Below are 16,617 nucleotides of genomic sequence, written 5' to 3' on the forward strand. Positions count from 1 at the left end.
TTGAATGTATGCATATAAGCCTAACCAATGGACACAGCAACAGGGGGGGTGAGGGCATGAATGGGGAGTGGGGGGGTGGGAGGGTAATGGGGGGATAAGGATACATATGTAATACCTTAATCAATAAAGAAATTTTAAAAAATAAAAGAAATCATCTGGAAAAAAAAAAAGAGTATATCCTGAATCAGGTGGGGTCTAGTCAAGGAATACAAGGATGGTTTCAATAGTACATAATCTATTAACATAATAATCACATTAGTAAATCAAAGGAGAGAAAAAAAATATCCTCTCTATAGATACAAAAAAGGCATAACTAAATTCAATATCTGTTCTTGATTTAAAAAAAAAAAGGCATAAACCTCTTGGTAAAATAGGAATAGATGACTTCCTTAAAATAATAAACTATTTCTAGTTCAACCCAAAGCCAGCAATATGCTTGCTGAGAAAAAGTTGGACATTTTCCCGTTAAAGTCAGGAACAATGAGGATGCTGCTATTACTAACATTGTTCTGATGATAGCAGCCAATGCATTTAGATAAGAGAAAAAAAAATCACAGGTGTAAAACTTGGAAGGGAGGAGGTAAATTTTCTATTTATAGATAACACATCTAGAAAACCCATGAGATTTAGCTGATAACAACTAGTAAACAAATTCAGTAGGATTGTAGGATTTAAAAAATAAGCTTGTGCCCTAGCTGGTTTGGCTCAGTGGATAGAGCGTCAGCCTGTGGACTGAAGGGTCCCAGGTTCGATTCCAGTCAAGGGCGCATGCCTGGGTTTCAGGCTTGATCCCCATTAGGGGATGTGCAGGAGGCAGCCGATCAATGATTCTCTCTCATCATTGATGTTTCTATCTCTCTTTCACTCTCCCTTACTCTCTGAAATCAATAAAGATATATTAAAAAAAAGAGAAGTTATTTAAAAAAAAATAAGCTTGTAACAATACATTTAGGAAATGTATAGAATCAAGTGAAGAAAACTTTTAACATTCCTAAGAATTATGAGCAACTGAAAATTATATTCTTATACTGGAAGATATAAAGATACTGAATTTCCTTAAGTTAATTACCAAGTTAATACAATCATAATAATTATACTAACAGGATTTTTTCAGGGGAAAAAAACAAGATAGTTAAAAGTCCTTGCAGAAAAACAAAAATGCTTGAGCAGGCAGTAAAATGTGGATTTAAAAAATAGCAAGAGGAGAGAGCCCTACCAAATTCTAAAACATAAATCTTCAAAACTTAAAAAAACCCATGCTGCCCTCTCACATGGGTAATCAGAAAGATCACTGGGACAAAATAGCCTACAAATACATCTCAATACACCCAGCCCACAGCAAATTATTAATAGGATGGAAGTAACATCCCAAATCAATGGAGGCAAATGGATTAGTCTATAAATTGTCTGGAACAAATGAGTAGCCATGAGGGAAAAGTTGGATCATACCCTGCTTCTTTGGTATTAGGTTAAATTTCCTAGTGAATCAAAGTCTAAGAGGTAAAAAACTGAAATATAAAATTACTACTGATCTTCCTAATGACACAAAATCTGAGAATCATAAAAGGAAAGTTGGATAATTCTGACTACATAAAGTAAGTTCTATGAGGAAAAATAACCTTCAGCAAAGTCAAAATACAAATGGCAACTAGTAAATTCCTATTATAAGTTAATTTTCTCATCTATAAAGCATTCCTGTAAACCAATAAATACCCGTAAAACAATAGAAAAACAGGTAAAGAAAGCACATGGACAGTCAAGAAAAGGCCACCTGCAGGCTCAGTGGATGAAGAGGCCCACCACCTGTTTTGTAACATGAAAAATACAAATTAAAATGATCTACATACTATTTTCTTACCTATCAGATTTTCAGATATCCAAAAATATGCTAACACATTCTATACGCAAGAGTGCAGGGAAACAGGCACTCTCATAAACTGTAGATGGGAGCATAAACTGGCATTACCCGAGCAGAGGGCGATTTAGCAATATCTACCAAAATCACAAATATACCTACTCTTCCTCCCTCCAATTCCATTTCTAGGAATTTATCCTATAGATATACTTGCACACGTGCAAAATGACAAACTGCATTATGATTTGTATAGCAAAAGACTGAAAACAACATAAAAGTCCCTCATCAGAAGAACTGACCTTTGGACAATGGAATACTAGGCAGTTATTCGTGCACTGGGGCGGGAGCAACGGGGGTGTTCCTCAGCCCGGTCTGCACCCTCTCGCAGTCCGGGAGCCCTTGGGGGATGTCTGACTAACGGCTTAGACCTGCTCCCCAGGAGTGGGGGAGGTTGGGGCGGGGCAGCAGGTCTAAGCCAGCAGTCAGACATCCTTAGTGCTGCCCTGGAGGCAGGAGAGGCTACCGCCACCGCTGCTGCACTCTCCAGCCGTGAGCCTAGCTTCTGGCTGAGCAGCGTTCCCCCTGTGGGAGCGCACTGACCACCAGGGGGGAGCTCCTGTGTTGAGCGACTGCCCCCTGGTGGTCAGTGTGCATCATAGGAACTGGTCGTTTGGTCAATTTACATATTAGCCTTTCATTATACAGGATATGAAAAGCTCAAGATATAATGTAAAGTTAAGAAAGCAAAGTGCAGAAAGAAGCATGTATAACAGGCTATCCTTCAGGTTAAACAGAAGCTAGAAAAACATACATTTGCATTTGCTTGTATACACACACAATATTCTTGAAAAGACATACAAGAAACTGCAGTTGCCTATGGGGAGGAGTGGTGGGTAGCTGGAAGCAGAGCTGGGAAACTTTTCACTGTATGTCCTTTTCTATTTTAAAAATTTTGAATGATGAATATATTTCAAATTGTAAGATTTCAGATTACCATAGAAGAAACAAAGTAAACAAAATAAAGCAAGAAAATAACTGTAAATAAATTATGGCAACAAGATCTGGGCCAGAGATAAACAGGCAAACTCAGTAGTTAAGAAGAGAAGAGGTGGATTGCAGTCAATTCCCAGCAGAATGAAAGAACAGATTACTGAACATGCAGCTTATAAGTACTTAGAAAGAAATGATTGCTAGTGAGGTTTCACTAAGAACAGGGCATGAAAAATTAATCTTAATTTTCATTGTCTGATAAGGATACCAAGAGTGGCAAATTGGGACATGCCACAGACAAGAGAATATCTTGATTATTGTAAGGCATCTGACAAAGTCTTACAATATCTTGTAAATGAGACAGAAAAATGTGGACTTCAGATGTGAACACCCAACCCACACTACTACATGAACCAAAATCGACACAGAAGTCCACAGTAACCTACCACAAGGCTTGATACAATGTCCTGATTCACCATTTTGTTAGTGATGCAGAGGAAGAGAGAAAGCATGTTCATCAAGTTATTCAACAACATAAGATTGAGAAAGAAAAACTGACTAAAAGTTCAAACAGATGTTGAGAGGCAAGAACTAGGTACTATACACTATTAAGAGAAAATTTAATAGAAACAAATACAAACCTGCTTTCGTTTTCAAAAGATTCAAATTGCACAAGTAATTACAGGATGGCAGAGTCCTGATTTATTAACAATTTCCAAAGAATTTTAAGTTACTACAAATTCAGTAGTGGTTTCTGAAAAAGCTGCTGAAAGCTTAGGCTAAACCAACACTGTCTAAAGCACCACTGTACTATGCACTGGACAGTTCTCACTTGGAGTTTTTCACTCTGTTCTGGCCCCCGCAAAACAAAAAGGGAGGATGAGCAGAAATGACAAGAATTTGGAAACCATATCAGTAAAAGGAAAACTCAGGCCTAAAGAGAAAGATTTAAAGGGAAATGGCAGTTTATCTTCAAATAGCTGGAGAACTGTCACTTAGAAGAGCCATTGTTAGACTTATTGTATGGCGATTCAGAGGTAGAACTAGGACCAATAGGAGGAAGTGACAACTTGGTACAAGAGAGAAGATTTTAACAAGAATTTAGCAGTGATGGATTAGGCCATTTAATCACAGTGTGACCTATCATCAGAAGTATTCGAGTAAATGAATGGGATAAGATACTTGCCAGTGATACATCCAATAAGGGGTTAATGTTCAACATTTATAAAGAACTCATATAACTCAACACCCAAAATAACCAACAATCCAATTAAAAAATGGGCAGAGGACCTGAATCAACAATTCTCTAAAGAGAACATACAGGTGACATATGAAAAGATATTCAATGCCACTAATCATCAGAAAAATGCAAATTGAAACCATAACACCTCACACCTGTTATAACAGTGATCATCAATAAATCAACAAATAACAACTGCTGGCCAGGATGTGGAGAAAAGGAAACCCTTGTACACTGTCGGTACAAATGCAGATTGGTACAGCCACTATGGAAAACAGTATGGCGGTTTCTCAAAAAATTAAAAATGAACCTGCCTTATGACCCAATGATTCCACTTCTGGGTATATATCCTAAGAATGAATCCCCAAATACCAACCAGAAAAAATATATATGCACCCCCTATATTCAGAGCTAAGATCTGGAAGCAACCCAAGTGTCCATCAATAGATGAGTGGATAAAGCAGCTGTGTGTGTGTGCGTGTGTGTGTGTGTGCACGTGTGTGTGTGTGTGTGTGAGCCTCTCCTGCCTCCTCAGCAGCGCTAAGGATGTCTGACTGCAGCTTAGGCCTGCTCCCTGCTGGCAAGTGGAAATCCCCCGAGGGCTCCCGGGCTGCAAGAGGGATGTCTGACTGCCAGCTTAGGCCCAGTCCACCCCAGGGAGCGGGTCTAAGCCAGCAGGTGGACATCCCCCGAGGGATCCAAGACTGCAAGAGGGCACAGGCCAGGCTGAGGGACTTCCCCCCGCCAGTGCACAAATTTTTGTGCACCGGGCCTCTATTCCTATATAATAAAGAGGTGATTTGCAAATTGACCATCACTCCAACATACAAGGCCACCCCCATGTGGTCAAAGATGGCCACCCTCATGTGGATATAAGATGGCCGGAAGGGGAAGGCAGTTGGGGGCGACCAGGCTGGCAGGGGAGGGAAGTTAGGGGCAATCAGACCATCAGGGGAGCAGTTAGGCGTCAATCAGACTGGCAGGGGAGTGGTTAGGAGGTGATCAGGCTGGCAGGCAGAAGCGGTTAGGGGCAATCAGACAAGGCAGGCAGGCAGGCAAGTGGTTGGGAGCCAGCAGTACTAGATTGTGAGAGGGATGTCCCAGTTTGGAGAGGGTGCAGACTGGACTGAGGGACACGGACACACACACACACACACACACACACACACACACACACCCATGCACAAATTTCGTGCTCCGGGCCTCTAGTACAAAATAATACTGAATTTGTAAAAAAAATCAGAAGTATTCAAGTAGAGGCTGAACTGCCACTTCTCAGGAATGTGTCAGAGAGAATCCTTCATTACACAGCAAATGAAATGTGATGTCTGAAATATAGTAGTTCCCTCCACACAACAGGGACACGGGATTGCAGACTTCCATAGAGACTACGAAACTGGACTGTCAGACAGACATATTTGCAAACATATAAACATATCAATTATGACACTCCATTCCATTAAGATCTGGATTAATAAATGAGTTTAATATCACTACATCTTTCCTCAAAGGTCACAAGATCAGCTCTCAGTTCCTACACTTTCTTCTCTTTCTCTCAGTCCCACCTAAACTTCTAGGCTTAGAACAATGAACTACTTGTAAGTAAGCTTCTCAGGGCACAGACATCTTCATTTCTGTATCCACTTTAGCACTGTTCCTCATACTGTACTTAGCATTGTTCACTGTTCTATACATGTTTGCTGAACTGCTGAACTGAGAGTTGCAGAAATGGCATATGACAATCTGCTTCTCAATGAGATGATGGAAAGTCCAGTGCTATGTGAGTTTCTGAGTTATGGCTCACTAGTAAGATACCCCATCCATATCAGTATCCCAAGTTCCACCTTGGCTTACCATTACTGATTTCTGGGAGGTCAAATTTAGTGAAGTCCCACCACTGGAGCCGGTAGGTGGTATTGGCAATATTACTGGCCACAGCAGACTGTCCATCACCAATCACTGCCCCTGGTGAGAGAGAAGACAAGAGAGTCCATTATAGTGTTTATCTACATGTTTCCACTGAGATGATAAGTAAATCAATACTGGGATGAGAGAGGGAAGAGGAAGAACCATACTAGGGCTAAAGAAGGCTGGCAAGTCCCATCTGTCAAGCCCCCGATTCAAGGAGAAACCAGACATCTTTCTCAAGAACAATTCTACATGGAAATATAATTCCATTCATCAGCCTTCTCCAATTATTTAATATGGTTTTTTAAGTTGATTTTTTAGATAGAGAGGAAAGGAGAGAGGGAGGGGAGAGAGAGAGAGAGAGAGAGAGAGAGAGAGAGAGAGAGAGAGAGAGAGAGAGAGAGAGATATGAAAGTGAACATCAATTGGTTGCCTCCCACAACCACCCAATTGGGGATCAAACCCACAACCTAGGCATGTGCCCTGACCAGGAATTGAACTGGCAACCTTTTGGTACAAAGGAGGACACTCAACCAATTGAGCCATCCATACCAGCCAGGGTAGCTCCCTCCCATTATTAATTAACATTTACTTAGTGCCAACAATGTTGCAGATACTGTATATATCTTATTTGGTAAGCTCACAATCTAAAGAGACATGAATTTTCATAAAAATGTGAAACAAGCCCTAGCTGGTTTGGCTCAGTGGATAGAGTTTCCGCCTGTGGACTGAAGGGTCCCAGGTTCGATTCTGGTCAAGGGCACATACTTTGGTTGTAGGCTCCTCCCTGGCTGGAGCTGTGGTTGGGCATGTGTAGGAGGCAACCAATCGATGTATTTCTCTCACATCGATATTTTTCTCTCTTTCCCTCTCTCTCTCTAAAAATCAATGGAAAAATATCCTCGGGTACGGATTTAAAAAAAAATAATAAAGTGAAACAAAAAGTGAAAGCATGAGAGGACACCATTAACAGAGAAAAGCATTTTGGTCCCTGGATGTCTTTGTAATAAGCACCGCTCTTTAGGAGAAAGCTTCTCCTTAGTATATGACCTTCTTCCTAATAAAACATCTTAAAAGAAGGCTTCCTCCAGGGAACAGGCAGCCACTATACAGCTGGCTGGATCTAGACTATAAAAAACAAACGAGGTAATATTTGTTAATTTCTTCTGGCCCCTTGGCATGTAACACAGCAGAAATTTATAAGCCTAGTTTTTTCAGCATCAAAATATTTTTATTGAGACAACATTTTATAACCCACACTTCCACCCAACTCATAAGAACTTCTCTGAATCCAGATTCACTTGTAACATCTCACAGTTTAATTTTCCCTGAGATATACGCTTCTGTGTGATATTTTTTCCTTGGAAGCCAATTAAATAAAAAATGGATTTTTAACAGGGTGACACTTTAATTTGCAGTTGTATTTCATTTACATGAACATGTCATTTCCTCCTCCTCCTTCCAAGGTGCATTTCGTACACAACCACCCTTCCGATCAGACAGAGCCAAGCCCTCCTGAGGGAACATTCTTGCATGCTAGACAACCTAAATGGTATTCTCTGCTGCAAATCAACTCTTGCTTTGAGAAACTGAGCTTGTTAGAACTTACTAGTTTCCAGATAGTGAACAATTTTATACCTATTTCTGCATATCAGTACAAAGGGTTTTGTCATCTTTTTATCTTTTATTTTTTAACTTTTAGAGAACTGCCTTCATTGCTCTGCTACTCCTGGTGTGTTCCAATTGTTTACTCAAGTGGTCAAACGATTATTCAGAGAGAAAACAAGCCCTAAAATATGAGAAAAGTACTCTTCCTACTCTTCTCTAGTTGCTGCAGGCCACTGCCTAAGAAGACTTTTCAATGTTAGTTTACTGATAGTGCCTCTGTCCCAGTTTCAACTGCAGAGAAAGTACACATATTGTAACAGCTCATTTTCAAGATGATGATATGTCTAGATTATGTATTCTCAACATGGGCAATACTACCCTCATGGGGGTGAAAACTAGCTCACAGAGGTGGGCGGGGGGAATCTTAGTACAATAGCTGGTTCCCCTCCTATGTACTGCAGTAGATAAACAGATACACAACACATCCGTGATATTAAAATTTCATGACAGTAGAGATGATTAGGGGGGAAAAATGTCTAAAAGGGCTCCTCAGAAGGGTAATAATGAAATAGAGGTTGACAAATACCGTTTTAGAGAAAACAATACCTCCCAAACAACATATTCTTTAAAATCTTACAGATTCAAAGACAGAGACCCAAATGGTCATGATCTCCCCAAGGTCCGAGGAAGACAGCATTTGGGGGATGCTGCCAATGAGTCTACTGACCTGATACCCCTATTGAGGGTCCTGTGGCACCACTCAAATTAGTAAATATATATACCCTTCCCTTTATTTTATATTTTTAATTTGAGAGAGAGAGGGAGAGGGAAGGAAAAGAGAGAAACAATTATTTGTTGTTCCACTTATTTATACATTCACCGGTTGTTTCTTGTATGTGCCCTGACCAGGGACTGAACCTGCAACCTGGGCATATTGAGACAATGCTCTAACCAACTTAGCTACCCAGCTAGGACTATGCCCTTACTTTTAACCTTTACAGAAAATTCTATATAATCACATCTAATCAGAAACTTTTGCTAAACTTCTGGGTCATGAGGAGGTTAAGATTCCAAGAGACTGCCTTAATAGGAACTTTCTTATTTTTATGGGCCTCCTTGATAATGAAAACCATTTTTTAAATTCTAAGATCTACCTCTTCCCAGGACAGAATTATTCAGTTGCACTCTGACCCAGGCTCCATTCCACTGAAGCTTCTGAATTGTTCCCCTGGCTTCTTATCTAGGTGGCTGACATCTTCCTTTGACCACTAGCCTCTCTCAAATTACTTTAGTTCCTTATCATTTCCTCCAACTCCTCATAGAAAATCATATAACCCTAAATGGAAGAAGATAAATTGATTTTCTAAGTATATGATGAACAAAATGCTAGTTGCTAAAAGAAGGTAGAAAATAAGTGGAAGAAACAAACCCCATATTCTAGGGGTTTAAAATATGAGGGAGAAGATGAGAACTACAAACAGGAAAACAGTTATGGAAAATACCAGATGCTTTACGAGTGCTGTGGATCTGCAAGTGGGAACACGAATGACTAAGGCTCCAATCCACTGCTCTAGAAGCACCCTGTGCATGCCTCAAGAAACATCTTCTGGAGAACAGCTGTGCAATAAAATAAACATGTGTGAAGAGACTGGGGAAGTGTTCCCTGCCAACAGTGCCAGAGTGCCGAGAAGGAAAGAAGCCTGGCACCAGGAAGAGTCAGTGTTTGGTGCCATGTAAACATAGATTAGGGAGCTAAAGATGCCAGCAACAGATTGTCACCAGGTTCTCTTCTGCAAGAAGTGCTGGCCAACCACACCTCTCTCTCGGAAATATCAGGAAGAAAAAGTACCACCCTACTAAAACAACCCAATCATTTAGTATAAGGTGAAGGTATAGGACGTGTCAGAATGAGTCAATGGGCTGAGCTACAAGTATTAGATAGAACACAGCCTCAGAAACCAAATCCTGAGAAACTGCTGAGGGATTTCTGAGGCCACAATGTTTTCTCAGTAACAACAGAATGAAACAAGCTAGACTCAAGGTTTCTCAACCTTCACTGTTGATACTGTGGGCCAATAATTGTTTACAGGGTGGGGTGGGTCTTGTGCATTGTAGGATGTTTAAGCAACATCCCTGGCCTCTCCTTACAGATAAAGAAACCAGGTAAGTTTCCTTATCTATAAAAAAAAAAGTATAATAAGAATACCTACAACCTATAGGGTTGTTGGGAGAACTTACTGAAACAATAAATGTAATGTGATGGCAAATAAATAATAAATGTCTAACAAATGACTGTCATTAAAATTACCTTGGCCCTAACTGGTTTGGCTTAGTGGATAGAGTGTCGGCCTGCAGACTGAAGGGTCCTAAGTTTGATTCCAGTCAAGGGCACATGCCCAGGTTGCAGGCTCAATCCCCAGTATGGGGCATGCAGGAGGCAGCCGATCAATGGTTCTCTCTTATCATTGATGTTTCTATCTCTCTCTCCTCTCTCTTCCTCTCTGAAATCAATAAAACAATATTTTTAAAAATTTACTTTGATAATTTACTCCAATCTCTGTATGCTTTCCTCAATGGGTATAGCTCTGTAATCAACAGCTCATAGAAGTCCTTTTGTAAGAGACTGGCCCAAATAATGTGCCAGTGCCAAGAGAAAGAAGTATTTATTTATTTATTTATTTATTTATTTATTTATTTATTTCTGAATCCTCACCCTAGGACAGTGATGGCGAACCTTTTGAGCTTGCGTGTCAGCATTTTGAAAAACCCAACTTAAATCTGGTGCCATGTCACATATAGAAATTTTTTGATATTTGCAACCATAGTAAAACAAAGACTTATATTTTTGATATTTATTTTATATATTTAAATGCCATTTAACAAAGAAAAATCAACCAAAAAAATGAGTTCACGTGTCACCTCTGACATGCATGTCATAGGTTCGCCATCACTGCCCTAGGACTTAGTGAAAGGAAAAGAGATAGATCGATGTGAGAAACATCACATCAATTGGTTGGTTGCCTTCTATACATGCCCTGACAAAAGATCAAACATGCAACCTTTTAGTACACAGGGTGACACTCAACCAACTGAGCCACTCTGGCTGGACAGAAAGTACTTAATTTTAGAATTAAGGCCAATGTCTAGTAGCAGCGGTCCAACCAGGAACTGCAGCAGGAGAAGGCACTGCTGCAGGAGATATGGAGGCCTCCATCCAGGCGGGGACCAGCTGGGCTGGCGCCTCCCCCCATCCCTCACCCCAGGCCGCTGCCCTGCTGCCCTGCTGCCCTGTGCCTTGCGCCATCCACAGGAGGGGAAGTGGACAAGAGTAGCCTAGGCCCTACGCTCTTTACAAAGGATGCTGTCAGATCACAAGGGAAGTAAAATAGAAATTAGTAACAAAAAGATAACTGGAAAATCCTAAAAGACTTAAAAATTTAGCAACACACTTTAAATAACACATGGCTCAAAGAAGAATTTTAAAATATTTTGAACTAAATGAAAATGAAGCCCTAACCGGTTTGGCTCAATGGATAGAGCATCGGCATGCGGACTCAAGGGTCCCAGGTTCGATTCCGGTCAAGGGCATGTGCCTTGGTTGCAGGCACATACCCAGTAAGGAGTGTGCAGGAGGCAGCTGATCGATGTTTCTCTCTCATTGATGTTTCTAACTCTCTATCCCTCTCCCTTCCTCTCTGTAAGAAATCAATAAAATATATTAAAAAAAAGAAAAGAAAATGAAAATATAACTTATTAAAATTTGTGGGTTACAGCAAAAGCAGGGCTAAGAAGGAAATTTACCACAATAATTTAAGCTTCTACCTTAGGAAATAAAAAGAGTAGCAAATTAAATCAAAAGTAAACAGAAGAAAAGAAATAAATAAAAATTAGAGCAGAAATCAATGAAATTAAAAACAAGCAATCAATAGAGAAAAACCAAATCAATAAAACCCAAAGCTGGTTGTTTAAAAAGATCAATAAACCTCTAGACAGGCTAACTAAGAAAAGAAAAAGAGAGAAGCCCTGGCTCGACTCTTCCTCACGTTTCCCAAGGGCTCTGCCTGGGCGCACTCCTGGGCTGTGATCTTACCTCTTCTATCTCAGACCTTCCTTGTTTCACTGCCCCCGGCTTTAATAAACATACTCTCGAAATCACTCGACTCCTGTTGTGAAATCTTTTCCTGCATGAAATCAAGAGTCCACACATTCTGGACTGTACTGGAGCAGATCTGCCTCTGTCCCAGTCCCTTTCCAGTGACAAAGGGACATGCAGAAAATTTAATATTTTTATTTAAAAGTTTATTTTGATTGATTTTAGAGAGAAAAAAGAAGAGGGAGAGATCTATTTATTGTTCCATTTATTTATATGCATTCATTGGTTGCTTTTTGTATGTGCCTTGACTGGACATGCAGAAATTTAAATCCATATTGCTAAATGAAAGAAGCAAAAATCTATATACTGTATAATTCTAACTATATGACATATATAGTTTGAAAAAGTCAAAACTATGGACACAGTAAAAAGGTCAGTGGTTGCCAAGGGTTTGGGCAGGGGGATGCATAGGTGGAACACAAGGAGATTTGGGGGAATTATTAAGCTATTTTGTATGATACTATAATGACAAATAAATGTCATCATACATTTGCTAAAACCCATAGAACTTACAACTAAGAGTGAACCCTAATGTAATCTGTGGACTCTGGGTACTAATGACATGTCAATGTTTATGGACTGTAACAAATGTACCATTCTGGCGCAGGATGCTGATGGCGAGAGGCCATGGGTTTGTGGGTGGGGAGGAGGTATATAGGCATTCTCTGTACTTTCCATATAATTTTTCTGTAAATCTAAGACTGCTCTAAAAAAGGTCCATTAATTTGAGAGAGACAGATAAATACAGATAGATAAATAGATAGAGGAAGAGACGAGAGAGAGCCCAAGACTGTCATTCATGTTCTAGGAAACAGCAGCTGTCCATAAGAATACTATTAGTCATGGCAGTTCACCTTCTACCATACTCTACCGAGTTCTTCTCCTGGAATTTCAGAGCAAAAGAATAAGTAAGGATTATTGTGATGAGAGACAAAAAAAGGGGCAGAGGACACTTAAATCCAGTGATCCTGGCCAACTACCAAAGAAGAGCAAAAACCAAGCTGCCAAGTCTCATTTTCTGAGTCACGTCTTCAACTTGCAGGCCAGAAGCCTTGGGACTGTGTCTAGGGATAAAAATCTTAATAGTCATGACAGTCACATGGTAGGTGAGCTCTACCAAGCCTGAGAGCCTGCATGCATCTCTGCCTCTGCATCTCTTCTGCTGCTTGGAAAAAAGAATTAGGAGCCATTTTTTCAAAACACTTTTTTTTTTTCCCCTCTCTCCAAGATCTGTTCTAGGAGCAGCGAAATAAAGAGTATGATTCAACAGTACAGTGAAAATATGGAACAATGGGAATCATTAGCAAATCTATCAGAAAAGCTAATTCAGGAGGGTAAAAAAGGGCAAGTTACAAAGAAGGAAACAATTAAATTATATTTCGGTCCTATAAAATTGTTCAATTTGAGTGCCTCATTCAGAATGGGCATCTCTGACTGTGCTGCTGCTGGAACAAGAATGGGGCTGGGGGTGTGAACACTCATCAACATGGAAACACAGTTACTATCTTTCTGCTTGGTTGAGATATAAAGTCAAGAATCAGTTTGCTGCCCTAGACGATTTGGCTCAGTGGATAGAGCATCGACCTGTGGACTGAAGGGTCCTGGGTTCGATTCTGGCCAAAGGCACAGCCCGGGTTGCAGGCTCAATCCCCAGTAGTGATTCTCTTTCATCATTGATGTTTCTATCTCTCTCTCCCTCTCCCTTCCTCTCTGAAATAAAAAAAGAATCAGCTTGCTAACTGGTCAGCAGAACTGAGACTAGAAACCCCAGGACAGGTGCAACTGAACAACTTACCAACTTTTCAAAATTCTTTTCAGAAAGCTAGTCACAAAAGACTACATAATATATGGTTCCATTTACATGAAATGTCTAGAATAGGCAAAGCTACGGAGACAGAAAGTAGATCAGTATTTGCCTAGGGCTGAAAAGTGAAGGGGAAGTGACGGGAGAAGTGAGTATTAATGGGTACGAGTTTTTTTAGCAGGTGATAACAGTGTTCTGAAATATACAGGTAGTGCCAAAGGTTGCACAACTCTGTGAATATACTAAAAATCACTAAATTGTATACTGTATTTTTAAAAATAGATTTTTACTGATTTTAAAGAAAGAGGAAGAGAAAAGAAGAGAGCGATCTGTTGGCTGCCTCCTACACGCCCCCTCCTGGGGATCGAGCCTGCATCTCTGGGCATGTGCCCTGACTAGGAATCAAACCAGAGACCTTTTGCTATATGGGGACAATGCTCAACTAACTCAGCCACACTGCCCAGGCTGAACTGTATACTTTACATAGGTGAACTATATGGTATGTGAATTATATCTCAATAAGGCTATTACTAATAGTATAAATTTGGGTCAATTTGTGAAGTAAAAAATGACAATTCAATTTTTGGTATCCATTGGCATTTCTTCAAAAATTTAGAGTACTGGTGAGCATCTTTTTATTTGCTTATTGGCTCACTATCTCTTTTAGCGTGCACTACCTACCCACATCTTATGTGCATTTTTATGTTTGGTTATTTTAAGTCTTTTCTTATAGATTGTTTCAGTTCTTTAAAACAAATTGGTTTCTGTCTATGAAAACCAATTCTTCTTAGAACACACAGAATTATTTTGATATAAAAAGCATTCTTCCTCTCTAAGTATACACTGAATGGCATCCTAGAAAGAAGTTATTTCTTTTCAGAAAGCTTCATTCAAAAAGTCTTTATATTTGTTCTAAGAAGGGGGTAGAACTAAACACTTTGTGACACGCACTTTGTCACCTCATCACTATTTTAAAAGTCTCATGGAAGAGCACAGTCCATTACTCTATAGGCTGGGGACCTGGAAAGAATCCCAGAGGGCAGATAACAAGATTTCCTCCGATGATACAATCAAAGGGTTTTTAGTGTATTCACACAGCTGTGCAACCATTATCAAAATCAATTTCATAACATCCACCGCTACTATTTAATTTCAGGATGTTTTCATCACCCCCTTCCCTCCCCATACCTTACCCATTACCTAAAGGCTCCTAAGCTCCTGCTCCTAAGAACATGGGTAGCATTAGGTCACACACAAATCATTAACAGCCATTCCCCTCTACTTTGCCCCCACTCCCTCCCCAGCCTTAGGCAACCACTAATACAGTTTCTGTCTCTACAGGTATGTCTCTCCTAGACATTTCATATAAATGCAATCACATGGCAGGTGGCTGTTTGTGTTTGGCTTCTTTCATTTAGCAGAGCATTTGCAAAGTTCATCTATGTCATAGTATGTATCAGTAATTCATTTCTTTTTATAGCTGAATGATGTCCCACTATATGTTTATAATTAAACCACAGGTTCACGTAAGATAATGTGTTTGGGTTTTTTTATTTATAGACAATACACTGCATGGAACCCAGCAATCATAAAAGTATCTGAGTGGAACAGAATTATTTCCTTTTGAAGGAAAAAGTGTTTTCAAAGACCAATTCTGAGTAAATTACTTATAGTTGAAACCGAGTCTTCAACTTTTTCCTGGGGCTAAAATAAAAAATATAAGTAGTCGGGGACATCATTTTCTGTAAAAACAGAAAAGTAAAATTCCCAAAAGGTATCATGTGCTTGTCTATAATTCTGACATAGGAAATGTTCTAAGTGTGTGGTCTATCAGATTTAGGCTGTTTAATAACTGTTCTAACTGGTCACTTAAACTGGTGTCAATCATCATACAATATTCATTTCAAGTATATTTAACATAAATTAAAGGGTAAATATTTTGTAGATACAGATGTCAGTGACATTCTCTCAGCAGGAATTAGGCCCCCAAATCAACCTAATTTTATTGCCCAATAAACTACTAAAGGCTCCAAAGCTCCTGCTCCTGTAGTATTAGTCCACACACAAATCATTAACTTTAGGGGCAGACCCAAGAAATAAACTGCTGAGGTCAAAGGCATTGGATAAGGCCAACAAAACAACAAATGACAGTCTTAGAACTCAAGAAGGAAATCAGTAAGGCCTGGAATACAGATAGTGTGCAAGGAAGAAAAAAAAAAAACCACCACAAAATAGTTCTCATAAAAAACAGTCTCAAAACATTTCAAACCAGGATTATATAGCAACAGCAGATTAGCTTTATAACAGGCCAAGAGGACATATAGTCTTCCTATCCAAAGTAAGTAGTACAGAATCTGGTGTTAACTTTTAAAAAATTGTGGTACCCCTCTAGTGTGACTCAGTAGTTGAGCACTGACCTATGAACCAGGAGGTCACAGTTTGATTCCTGGTCAGGGCATATGCTCAGGTTGCAGGCTTGATCCCCAGTAGGGGATGTGCAGGAGGTAGCCAACCAATGATTCCCTCTCATCATTGATGTTTCTATCTCTCTGTCTCCCTCTCCCTTCCTCTCTTAAATAAAAAATTAATCTACATTATAAAACGCCAGAGCCCGTCACGGCCTAAACGACCAGACAGATGACTGGTCACCAGGAAGTGCATGGTGCACCTCTCGGTCCCTTCCCTGCGGCCCACAGGCTCCTATCACAGCAAGGCTGGCGGCCAGTGGGCGAGTGGGGCAGCAAAGGGTGGGCGGGCCACTGCCACAGCGGCTGCAGATCAGGCCCGGGGAGAGAGAGAGGTGGGGCCTGATCATCAGAGCCGTGGAGGCTGCAGATCAGGCCCAGAGATAGGCCTGGAGACGCTGACTGGCATAGAAACCAACCAATCAGAACCTAATCTGGGTGAACTGCAAAGGCAGAACCTAAGGTGGGGGCTGAGAAGGTTTGTTTTTTTAAATATATTTTATTGATTTTTTACAGAGAGAAAGGGAGAGAGATAGAGAGTTAGAAACATCGATGAGAGAGAAACATCGATCAGCCGCCTCCTGCACATCTCCT

General features: G+C 40.2%; 1 protein-coding gene across 2 annotated transcripts in view; it reads right to left on the bottom strand.

The window, feature by feature from the left end:
• Nucleotides 1-16,617, bottom strand: part of AMBRA1 (autophagy and beclin 1 regulator 1) — a gene marked incomplete at its 5' end in the record, with an annotated part of 138,303 nt that overhangs the window by 39,027 nt on the left and 82,659 nt on the right. For both annotated transcript variants that reach the window (XM_081099081.1, XM_081099080.1), the window contains one exon: nt 5,940-6,050. In XM_081099081.1, coding sequence (XP_080955207.1) covers nt 5,940-6,050 — 111 coding nt within the window. The remainder of the gene's footprint in view (nt 1-5,939; nt 6,051-16,617) is intronic.

Source organism: Myotis nattereri, assembly GCF_964212035.1.
Source record: "Myotis nattereri genome assembly, chromosome: 9".
NCBI lineage: Eukaryota > Metazoa > Chordata > Mammalia > Chiroptera > Vespertilionidae > Myotis > Myotis nattereri.